Source organism: Piliocolobus tephrosceles, chromosome 14 (assembly GCF_002776525.5).
Source record: "Piliocolobus tephrosceles isolate RC106 chromosome 14, ASM277652v3, whole genome shotgun sequence".
Taxonomy (NCBI): Eukaryota; Metazoa; Chordata; class Mammalia; order Primates; family Cercopithecidae; genus Piliocolobus; species Piliocolobus tephrosceles.
In genome coordinates, this window is record NC_045447.1 from 59,187,576 (window position 1) to 59,200,112 (window position 12,537).

The 12,537-nt window shown below is 37.1% G+C and overlaps 1 protein-coding gene across 5 annotated transcripts in view; it reads right to left on the reverse strand.

Moving 5' to 3' along the window:
* The window catches only part of FOCAD (focadhesin), a 317,972-nt gene that overhangs the window by 220,576 nt on the left and 84,859 nt on the right, over positions 1-12,537 (reverse strand). For 4 of the 5 annotated variants that reach the window (XM_023191709.2, XM_023191710.2, XM_023191711.2 and 1 more), the window contains 2 exons: positions 8,421-8,625; positions 5,055-5,261 (listed from right to left, as the gene is read on the reverse strand). In XM_023191709.2, coding sequence (XP_023047477.2) covers positions 5,055-5,261; positions 8,421-8,625 — 412 coding nt within the window. The remainder of the gene's footprint in view (positions 1-5,054; positions 5,262-8,420; positions 8,626-12,537) is intronic. The other variant, XM_023191713.2, reaches the window with a different exon arrangement.

The following is a 12,537-nucleotide window of genomic DNA, read 5'->3' on the forward strand; positions in this document are numbered from 1 at the left end:
TTGCCTAATTTTGCTGGTCAGGGTGCATTTATTTTGCTTGAAATGTAAAGGACCTTAAATTATGATTATTCTAATCGGGCTAAAAATGGCTCAACTAAGACCAAATCCACAAAAACTAATGCAGCCTAAGAAATAAATCCATTTTCAATATACAATGATACAACTCTGATATAAGAGTAGGAAGAGAACAGAGTGGGGAAAAAGTTAATATAATATTTGAACAAAATATCCAGTTGATAAAGCCAGTGATACAGAAATGTGGGTATGGTGTCAAAATACATAAGACTGCTTCGTTCTACTTCATTTTATTTCAAATTATAGTACATATAGACCTATAGTATATGTTTGCAAATTAATTTTCCTAGGCTCACTTTTTTAACCTCAGGAACACTAAGATGGGGATGGGGGACAGAAAACTTCATAACACAAATATTTCAACAGTTCTACTAATTGTTATTTCCTTCTAAAACTGTTAAAAATATTGGGCAAATGAGAGACATAAATAGGACTTTCCTTCATCAAAAATCTTTTCATTCTTCTAAATGACATTAGTATCCTGTGACTCTACATTATTATCAAAAACATTTTAAAAATTAGATTCAAGAGCCAACTTTATACTAATAGATTCCCAGTGGCCAAAATAAGACAATTTAAAATTCAATAAGGATAATATCTATGATAGACTGAAGTGCATCAAATATGTTTAAATTCATGAATTTATAATACTTTTTAAAGTTAGTAAAGAAAAAGGCAAAAGAGTAAAGCATTTATCCTAACTTTCCTTTACCACTGGATAACCAACTAGTAGGCTGTTGGGGGAGGAGGGTTCTTTTTATGGAAGTATTCCAGCTAATAAATGAAGAAGGAATGATAGGATTAGAACATTACCACTCTGCAACTCCTAATTAACAGAAGTAGGCATTGAGTATCAACAACTACTAACATCACAAAAAGAAAAGCAACACACATTGTGCCTCTCGATGACAGAACACACCACCCCCTGTAGTCTTGGAAACAAAAAACAAAATATCCTGAATCCAATCAAGCCTTTAGAGCTAACTACCTTTGAACAGAGAAACACTTTAAAGCAGCGGTCCCCGGCTTTTTTGGCACCACGGGCTGGCTTCATGGAAGACAATTTTTCCACACATCTTGGGCAGTGAATGGTTTCGGGATGAAACTGTCCCACTTCAGATCATCAGGCATTATTTAGATTCTTATAAGGAGTACACAACCTAGATGCCTCGCATGCACAGTTCACAACAGGGTTCATGCTCCTGTGAGAATCTAATGCATCAGCTGATCTGGCAGTAATGCTGGCTCTCTGGGCTGCTCACCTCCTGTGTGTGGCCCAGTTCCTAACAAGCAAGGAACCGATACCAGTCTGTGGCCCAGGCGTTGGGGACCACTGTATTAAAGTGCACCATATGGATGCAATCAGCAAAATCCAGAAGATAGGAAACTCCAGCTCACACAAGCCAGGTTATTCAGTACACAAACTGCAGGGAAGAAAAGTGGGAGAGGACACGAAAGGGGATGAACTTTAATTGGAAAGAAACTTAAAACATCTCACACACACACATAGCCCAAAACATATTATGGTGATTAGAAATACACACTGAGATGATAAAAGTATAAAGAAATGTAAGGAAGTGGTTACTACAGAAGTCAGAATAGTCAGGGGAAAGAGTAGGTTATGATTAGGACTGGGCTTGTGGAGAACTTCTGTGGTGGCTAGAAACTTCTATTTCTTGATCTGTGTGATGGTTTCAAAGTTCTATGTTTTGATCTATGTGCTATTTGGCTTATGTGCAACATAAATCATAAAATCCCCCGTGGGTGCTACTTTAAAATAGAGATATTTGGGCTGCACTTAGACCCGCTAATTCAATATCATTAGGGATAAGGCCCAGGCATGTGCATTTTTAACAGACTCTGCCTAGTGATTTTTATGCACACTAGTTTGAACCATTTGACTAAAACATGAGCTTCATGAACCTTGTCTGCTTTCAACTAATTGCCATAGCAAAGTGTTTGCCATAGGCATCTGCTTAATAAATACACGCTAAGGGTGGGAGGGAAATATACAAAAAAATGGTCAGAGAATTATACTAAAAAGGACTAAACTCTATGAAATTATAATTGCTACTCATATGAATCTACTAAAAATACAGGAAAAATATGGGGCTTACCCATGGATATTACATTTACAGTTAACAGAACTGGCAATTTATCTACATAATATTGATCTATAAAATATCTTTCTGTATAATATTTAACTATAAAACATCTATCTATATGCATTTATATACTATCTATATGACATATAACATAATTATATCTGTAAGATATAATTATACCTGATATATATTATATATATCTACTATACATAAGATACATATATAACTATACAGTAGAAAAATATGTTATTTAGAGTCCCAGTATATGTAAAATCATTGTAATCATAAGATTGGCAAATTGACAAATGACTTATAATACTTGAGTCTTCCTGGGTTCCCATCTTCCATCAAAATCTACATTTACTCTCTCATTTCCTCACCTGCCATTCACGCTCCCTTAATTCCAATATCCCCACCACCACCACCACCACTCTGCTGAAACTGCTCCCTCTAATGTTAACAGTAAGCTTTTATGTGCTACATCCTGAGAACACTTTCCATCCCTTACTTTTACACCATTGCTCTATGACACAGGACACTGTTGACCATTCCCCCTTATTGAGATATTCCTTCCCTTGATTTTCTTGTCATCTGTCTCTGCTGGTTATATATGATCCTTCTAGACATATTTTCTCAGACTCCTCTTTATCAGTAAATTCCAAACAACAACCACCCCAGAGTTCCACCACAAGCCCTGTCATCCAATCCCATGTTTAAAATCCCCACTCCAAAGTTAATGTCTACAAATGTACACCTTTAGCCTAGACTTCTAGCCTGAATTTTAAAACCATATATCCAACTATCTATGATCCATACATACCTCGAGTCAAGCATATCTGAAATAAAATTAATCATCTTCCCTCCAACATCAGCTACCATTTCTCAAAGTAAATGGCATCATCCAGTAGCCCAAAATAGAAAGCTGAGATTCTATCAAGAACCCTTCTCCTTGACCATCTAATCAATCATAAAGCCCTACTGATTCTATCTTCTGTGTCTCCCTTTTCCCACTTCCATTTCCCTCATTAGGTCCTCACTATGGACTGAACTGTGTCCTCCCAAAATGTATTTGTTGAAGCCCTAACCCTCATGTGACTGTATTTGGAGGGAGGAAGTAATTAAGGTTAAGTGAGGTCATCAGGGTGGGGCCCTAATCCAATCTGGATAGTATCCTCATAAGAAAAGACACCAGAGAGCTCATACTCTCCCTACCATGCGAGGAAAGTCAGCTGCAAGCCAGGAAGAGTCCTCATCAAGAATAGAATCAGCCAGCACCCCATGCTTGGACTCTCCAGCCTTCAGAACTCTGAGAAATAATTTTACTCGTTTATTTATGTATTTTGAGACAAAGTCCTGCTGTGTCACTCAGGCTGGAGTGCAGTGGCACAATCTCGGCTCAATGCAACCTCTGCCTCCAGGTTCAAGCAACTCTCCTGCCTCAGCATCATGAGTATTACAGGCGTGTACCACCACACCCAGTTAATTTTTCGTATTTTTAGTAGAGGTGAAGTTTCACCATGTTGGTCAGGCTGCTCTCGAACTCCTGACCTCAAATAATCTGCCGCCTCGGCCTCCCAAAGTGCTGGGATTATAGGTATGAGCCACTGCACCCGACCAATAAATACATTTTTGTTGGTTAAGCCACCCAGTCTGTGGCAGCCCTAACTGCCTAAGACATCCTCCTCGCTTCCTACCCTATTAGTGGTGTGTGGCCCCAAACTCTTCTCCACCCACCTACAAGAAAGATCTTCCACACATTAAAAAATGAGATCTGCTGAAAGGTCTCAAACAGCATAGAGGATAAAATGTAAACTCATTTGCGTGGCATGGAAGACAAGCCCAGCCCTATTTGCCACATCTTAATCCTTCAGCAATATCAAACATCCTCTTGTTTTTGTTTTTTTTTTTTTTAATAAGCCAAGCCTGACTACTCTTTCATGTTTCTTTATTTGGGCCCATGCTGTTCAACAGCTGGAATGCCCTTCCCAGACCCTTGTACCAGGCACATTCCATTCAGTCTTCAAATCTCAACTCATGCCCTACCTCCTGAAACTTGTTCTCCCATTACACTTTAAACATATTCCCATAAAATCTTTTCTCTTATTGTACTATAATTTAGTTACTGCATGTCTGTAAGTCTCTTGAGGTCATAGAATTTACCTTTTCATCTATGTATTCTATAAAGCCTGGCATATAGTAAATGTTCAATACTTGTGTTCTGCATGAATAAACGAAAAAAAAAAGTCACAGTGGAGATCTTTAAATAATGATCTGAAGAGTATTTTAATGATTTCTTTTTCTAACAAATGATATTAGTGGTAGTGCAATAGCAATATGCTCTAATGGTATAAGATCAAAATGCCTCTGATATGCAAACTAAATGAGCACATCCACCCAGTTACTGAAAGACTCACTTGAGTGATAATTGACACAATAAAATGTCTATCTGATATGGTTTGGATCTCTGGCCCTGCCCAAATCTAATGTTGAACTGTAATCCCCAATGTTGGAAGTGGGGTCTGGTGCAGGTGACAGGATCACAAAGGTGTTCCTCATTAATGGTTTAGCACAATCCTCCTGGTGCTGTTCTTGTGATAGTGATTGAGATCTGGTTATTTAAAAGTGTGTAGCATCTCCCCACTCCTCTCTCTCACTCCTGCACCAGCCATGTGAAGCACTGGCTCGTGCTTCACCTTCCGCCATGATTGTAAGTTTCCTGAGGCCTCCCCAGAAGCTAAGTAGATGCCAGCACCATGCATCCTGTACAGCCTGCCAAACTGTAAGCCAATTAAGCCTCTTTTCTTTATAAATTACCAAGTCTCAGGTATTTCTTTATAGCAATGCATGAACAGTATAATATACTACTATCCTTACCTCCTTCAGAAGTTCAACACTGTGCTCTAAAAGGTGAATTAAAGATGAACATTCGCCAGTTATCTTTAAGCTGACTTCACAGACACACAGCAGCTGAAGAGTCATCTGGGTAAGCTGAATTTTCCAGAAAACAGGATGACGCAAAAGGCTTAAATATACTTCCTCAATAAACATCATCGCTTCTGTTGTCTGTATCAAATCTTTTATCTGTTTTAAAAAGTCATTATATGATATTAAAAAATACACAAACCAAAGGATAATTTTAAGGTACACAAAAAGCTTTCAACAATATAATTTTTTCTCTAAACCTATAAAGACTTAAAGGAGATGAAAAAAAGTTACAGAACTCAATGAAGGATTAACTATACAACTGCACCTTATCCTTTGCTTATTAACCAAAATCCAATTTGCTACTGTTTTTGTTACTGGTGGCTGACACAAATTTCTCTTCCTTTATTTTTCTAGCTTCTCTGAGTGCAGATGTCTTAAAACAAGTTACATGACAATGCCAACATGTTGAGGGAAATTAAGTTTGGTTTTGAATTCTCCAAACGAACTCTCATTTCTACAATTCCAACATAGATAGCCTGATAGTAAAGGGTCAGCATGTTATTCTAACATGGTACTAAGCCCTTTATCTGCAAGATGTTTGCTCAGACAGCCTTAACTGAGAGTATCATTTCCACACTTGGCAGATATTGTAAAAGACCATATTCAAATGGTAGTCTTCTCAACAGGCTAATGCATTAGATAGGAAGGACTTGGGTGCTCTTGAAAATCCCAATGCAATTCAAACCCAGCTGTTCTGATCAAAATTCTGGAGTTGGTATTAAGGATATGGTCCTGCTCACAGACACACTGGCATTTCCCAGAGATTACAAACAATGGACCATCTGCTTCCATCAGGAGCCTGTGTCTGTTAAATTCATCAAGGAGAAAGCCTACGGTTGACCAGCTGTACCTTTTACCAGTGTGGTTATCACCATAATAACACAAATGACTATTAGTTATACACAGAGACAAAAATTAGTTGCTAGCAAACAAGAAAAAAAAGATATTAAAAGATCAAAGAGAAGAAATAGCAGAAAACATTGTTATAAAAAATAAACAGTCTGGTATAAATTGTTTCGCTCTCTTGCAAACATACAGTAGGAAAGTCAAAAGGCCACAAAATAAAGCCTAATGTTTATTTGACAATATATTTCCTCGAGTGCATTTATGTACACATTTCTAATTTTCCATTAAAAAAAATTCAAAAGACAACCTCAGCAAGCTAGCATTAAAGGCTCTCTAATCTTTAACATTATCTAAGTTCTAAACAAGCATAATTTTGAAGTAACATTCTGTCTTTATGTAGAAATATATTATTTAATAATACAATAGGTAATATGTGAGGTGACAGGAATCACCATTAAAATGAAAAGGACAATTCTACATCTATAAAATGAAAGAGCAACTGGCATGAGAAGAAATAGAAAAAGGAGTTTCACTGACCATTCTTTCATCATTGGTCAACAAGGTTGCATGGTTATTTCTAAAACTTGTTTTATAAAATTTAAATGTGATTCTATCCTAGTGCTCAGTATAAGTAAGACCACATCAACAGCATTGTAGTCATCTCTAAGAACATCACTTCATAGTAGCACATTTTGAGCACCAATAAACTAGAAAATTCCTGGCAAAACAAAACAGAGAAAAGTCTGGAAACCATTTGCAATGGAGAGACTAAGAAAGTAAAGAAAAAAATAAGGGAGGGAGGGAGGTGAGGAAGAAAGGAAGGAAGGAAAAATGGGAAGGAAAGAAGGGAGAATAACAAGACCAGAGAAGATACAGATGGGGTTTTTTTTAAAAGCTTATAGAAGCTTTTAAAAAAAGCTTTTCTGAGAAGAATGAAAACGAATGAATAATTAGAAAAATGAAGGTCAATAAGTACTTGCTAAAAAAATAAATGGTTGCCTTGCAAAATAGTATGCTTCCTCTATCAATATTCAATTAGCCATAAGATAGTCATGTTCCAGAGAGTATAAGAAACATCTGTATTGGGTGGGAAATGGACTATATTCTCTCTAAGACCACTTCCAACCCTCACATGCTTCATTCTAGTAACGCTGATTTGTTAAACCGATTAAGTATGCTAATATCACTAGTTCCAGTACTTCCAAATGATGTATTCCCTTTTTTCTCACATAATTGTTAGGTTAAAAAGCCACAGATTCCCAGAAATATTCCACATAGCTCATTTCTAGAAGCATTTAAGCTTGTCAACACAGGTTCATAAGATGAAGACAAACCTTTGCCAAGGAGCACAGCACAGGGTAATGCAGCCATGATGTGAAAAATATACCCTAGTTCAAGATGTTCTGCCTAAACATTGCTTTATTGCACGCACAAAACAAAAGCTTTGGAAAAGTCACAGGAGAATTCATTTTAATTAAATTTTCTCTGCCTTGATTACAGGAAAGCCTATTTATGAGTCGCAAAGGAAAGATTTACTCTAGTCACTCCTTGCTAACACAAACTTAAAACAGGTCATGTGTGACCTCAAGTGATCACTTTGAAATATGTTCACAGATTCCCTCCATCAGCTAAGCAGCATGGTGCTCAGATTCCAGGCAAATAGCAAACCTAGATGACGGGAAGAGATGGACTGATAAATGAATCACTACTCTAAAATCCCAACACCTGGGCAACTGGATTTTTTTTTTCATTTGCAGTTATAGAGACAATGACTCAAATTTCTCTTTCCCCTGAACTGTGTCCATGTTTTCTCCATACCTCCGTTAACCACTTTTCATCTTTCTACTTTGAATTATAAGAATATATGTACGGTACTTGTCCTAACTCATTTACTACACGTGTGCTTCTCAAGAGCAGGATCCCTGAGAGCTGCTGCATATGTTCCAAGGGGACATGTGGAAGCTAGAATCTAGCTGGCACTCAGCTGGCCAGGCTTTGCATCATCAGAGCTATTTATGCCCTGAGACACACCCTTTTTTTTTTTTTCAATGTGCACAGAGGTCTTTTTTTTCCTTCTTACTGTCCCAATGTCTACACAGAAGAAACTCAACTCAAAATCTTTTACCTGATAACTGTTTCTTAAACAAAGGAAAGTTTTCACGCCTGTTAATCCCAAAATAGACTATGTTGATTTATAATTTCTGTGAATTTAGTTAACATCAAACATAATACACTCATGTTAAATCTAGATTTTGTTTTTTTCATCTTCCCCAAAAGATTGTAAGCATTTCTAGAGCAAAGATCATGTCTGAGTTTGCCAAATCACTTATTTTCTAGAACTACTTTGTCTGTGACAATAACAACAGTTACTGATGCCGATGCTGTATTTGTGGAGGACGAAGACCTTACCTGCAAACACGGAACCATGTCACAACACAGTTGAAGTATCTGCTGTTCCAGTATTGATGGTTGATCTTTGTCACAAAGAACCTGGGGTTGAAGTAAGACTTTCAGCAGGGCTAGTCGGAGTTTAGCATATTCTTGTAACTGAGATGGTTCACAATACAGATACCACAGAAATGGTGCCATTATTTGAATGCATGAAACTTCTGACCTATAAGACATGAAATATGTTAGCCAGTTAATGAGCTAAACACACTATCATGCAGGTAAAGTAGCAAATATCAACTTATAGTTCATGAAATAACATAAACTACCATATCATCAAGTGTAACTTCTGTTTATGATTCTTCTCTTCCACTATGACCTGCCTACATCTATGCCAAACAGTTCTTTGTACACTGAGGAAAATTATTCAACACCTGGAGACTGTAAGCTAGATACCCAGGATGAAGAGAGTCTCTATTTGCACATTAGAACTGCAACTACATCTCCAAAATCAGTCTTTAGTGAACATAAGAATTATCTGGGCCGGGCGCGGTGGCTCACGCCTGTAAAAATCCCAGCACTTTGGGAGGCCGAGGCGGGCGAATCACGAGGTCAGGAGACAGAGACCATCCTGGCCAACATGGTGAAACTGAGATCGCACCACTGCACTCCAGCCTGGCAAAAGAGAGAGACTCCATCTTAAAAACAAAACAAAACAAAAAAAGATATCAGGATCACCTCTCCAGGAGTATGAAACAAACATGCATTTTTGGAAAAAACTCTATAGGTGAGGATCTATCTACATAAAACAAACCCAGACAAACATCCCAAGATGATTATAATGACAGTTAACATTTACTTGTTAACCTGTTAGCCCTTACAGTGTTCAAGTTACTGCATTTTACGTCTTTAAATCCATTTAATCCTCACCACAACCCTATGAAATAAAAAATAATATCCTCATGACACAGATAAAGAAACTGAAGGAGAGAGAGGTGAAGTAATCTGTCAAAGTCTTCTTAAGCACTTCCCACTCTACTAATCTTTTGTATCTGTTTAGATTTCATTATATCCTGAAAACTCCTAGTCCAAATGCACTAAAATACCAGAATGATCATCAAAAATAAAAATACGGTCACGTCATTAGCCTAAACAGTATCTAGCCCAATTCACACACACCCTCCATCATTTGGCCTCTGTTTATCTTTCCAGTTTCATTTATTCCTCTTCATTCACCACTAAACCACACTAAACTCCCTTCAGGTCTTTATCAAGCCATCTGGGCTTTCTTCTCACTTGCTATTCCCTCTACCTGTAATATTCTCCCCTTCTACCCTTCCTATTCTTTCTCCTACCTAGTTTCTATCATCCTTCAGTTACCTGCTTTAAAATGACTTTCTCAGGTCCTTCCTTGACACTTCACCTTCATCAGATAACATCAGATGGGCTTTTAAGATACAATGCCTTTATTGTCATTACATTTTTTTTAAGAGACAGGGTCTTGCTACATTGCCCAAGCTAGAGTGCAATGGCTATTCACAGGCACAATAATAGTGCATTCCAGCCTTGAATTCCTGGGCTCAAGCAATCCTCCTGCCTCAGTCTCCCAAGTTGCTGAGACTACAGGTTGTTATCATTACATACTTAATATCTGTATCCCCTGCCAGACTATAAACCAAATGAGGCCACGGATTTGTTTACTGCTACTATCACCAATAACTGTATATACTAGGCCTTCCAAGAGACGTATTTCTGTTTACTGCTACTATCACCAATAACTGTATATACTAGGCCTTCGAAGAGACGCTCATTTAATTAATTCAGTTACACTAAGTTACAAAGTAGTTTTATAATTAGCATGCAATTAAATGTCATGATTTTATTTTCTAATGTTTTCCACATTATATATAAGGAATGATTAGATAAGATACAAAGATGAAAAAAAAATTATCTATCCTCAAGACGCATACGGTCTGACAGAGACAATCAGTTATAATTCTGAACTAGATGACAGAAAGTGAAAACTGCCAAAAGAATGGTATAAAGTGCAATTGCTTCATGGAAGAAACAGTATTTAAATTATGTTTTACTGCTCTCATTTAAGAATGAGAGCTAAACCTTGGGTTCACACAGACATAAAGATGGGAACAACAGACACTGGGGACTTCAAAAAGGAAGGTGGGAAGGAGTGGGGACAGGGGCTGAAAATTTTTCTGTTAGGTACTTTGTTCACTACTGGGTGACAGGATCAATAAAAGGCCAAACCTCAGCACTACACAATATACCCTTCAAACAGATCTGCACATGTACCCCTGAATCTAAAATAAAAGGGAATTTTTTAAATTATAATAAATTATGCTTGACAACATAATCTTATAATACCATACATTTCATAGCAATGTGATTTTAAAATGCCATTAACATTAATAAAAATGTAAAAGTTACCAAACCAATTAAATTTTTTTCATGAATTTATTCACATGGTAAAATTTACTGACCACCTACAGTATACCTTACTCATCTATGTGATGGAAACAAAGCAAGAAATAAAAATAGATTAAGTTCCTGCTCTCACAGAGTTCACAGTCTGAAGAAATTTTTTTATCATAAGCTCAAATACTTATACAATCTATAAAAATCAGAAGGACTTTTGAGGTCATAATTATTACTGAAACATATATCTTTATCACACCTTCTACTTTAGGAAACTAAAAAAAGATAGATGAAGGAATCAGATAATGTATGTATAAAATACAAAGCGAAAGTTTCCAGAAAAGAGATTTAAGAAACTTCCTTCTCCATCTCTCTTTAATAATGTATTCCCCAAATAATAAATACTATCCAGGTGTCAACAGCATCCATGGATAGCTTATCTGTTTTTTTCTACTTTGAGATCCTGAACGTGAAATGTAAGGTTCATATAAAGAAATACATTTCCAAGATGCCATTATGATTTGACATCAGGGGCAAACGTTGAACTTCCTTAAGGACAATATACTATTTTAAAAATCCCCTTGGCTTATTCTGTTCTGATTTTGAATTCTGCATTTCCCACGTGGTATCTGATGATTAATCATCACTTCAGTGGAGTAAGAAATTACCAGGGCTTAGGAAAAAAAGAATATTTAAAAAAAAGATAATCTGAAATCTCAAACTGATTTAAAATGTAACCAATTATGTATGTACCTACACACAAGTCTTTTATATTTATGTTCACCACTAAGGGAGAAGTCGCAAAAAAAAAAAAAACAGACCTAGAGAGAGAGTAAAAAACGGAGGCTTGGACCAGGCACGGTGGCTCACACCTGTAATCCCAGCACTTTGGGAGTCTGGGGTGGGTGGATCATGAGGTCAGGAGATCAAGACCATCCTGGTTAACACAGTGAAACCTCGTCTCTACTAAAAATACAAAAAAATTAGCCAGGCCTGGTGGCAGGCACCTGTAGTCCCAGCTACTTGGGAGGCTGAGGCAGGAGAATGGCGTGAGCCCGGGAGGAGGTTGTAGTGAGCCGAGATTGCACTGGGCGACAGACTGAGACTCTGTCTCAAAAAAAAGAAAAAAAGAAAAAGTGGAGGCTTTAGGCCCAACTCCACTAGTTAGCCAAGAAACCTTCCGTAAGTCATTTAATGTCACTCTCCTCAGTTCTCTCATCTGAAAAATTATGTTAGACTAGACAATCTTAAAGTAAACCAGACTAAAATCTATGATATCATCAATTTGTACCATTCTCAAATTCTCAGTTCCTGAAAGGTTAAAGTCATAGGCCTTCAAGAAATAAAGGCAGAACTTAATTATAAAATATACCTAAATACTGTGTGCAGAGGTGCATGCCTATAGTCCCAGCTACTCAGAAGGCTGAGACAGGAGAATCACTTGAGCCCAGGAGTTCATGTCCAGCCTGGGCAACATAGCAGACTCCCATATCTTAAAAATAATAATTATAATGCCCCCCAAAAAAATCTAGCATGAAGATATACTGTCATTTTAGGACATATATATAATATTAAAAATGAACATAAATAGCTAGCTAATGTTACAACATTTTGCTTTCTTCCCAAAGTTGTGAACTGCTACTCATATTCTTATTAAATTAACAACCTGTCACCCAGGCTGAAGTGCAATGGTACAATCTCCACT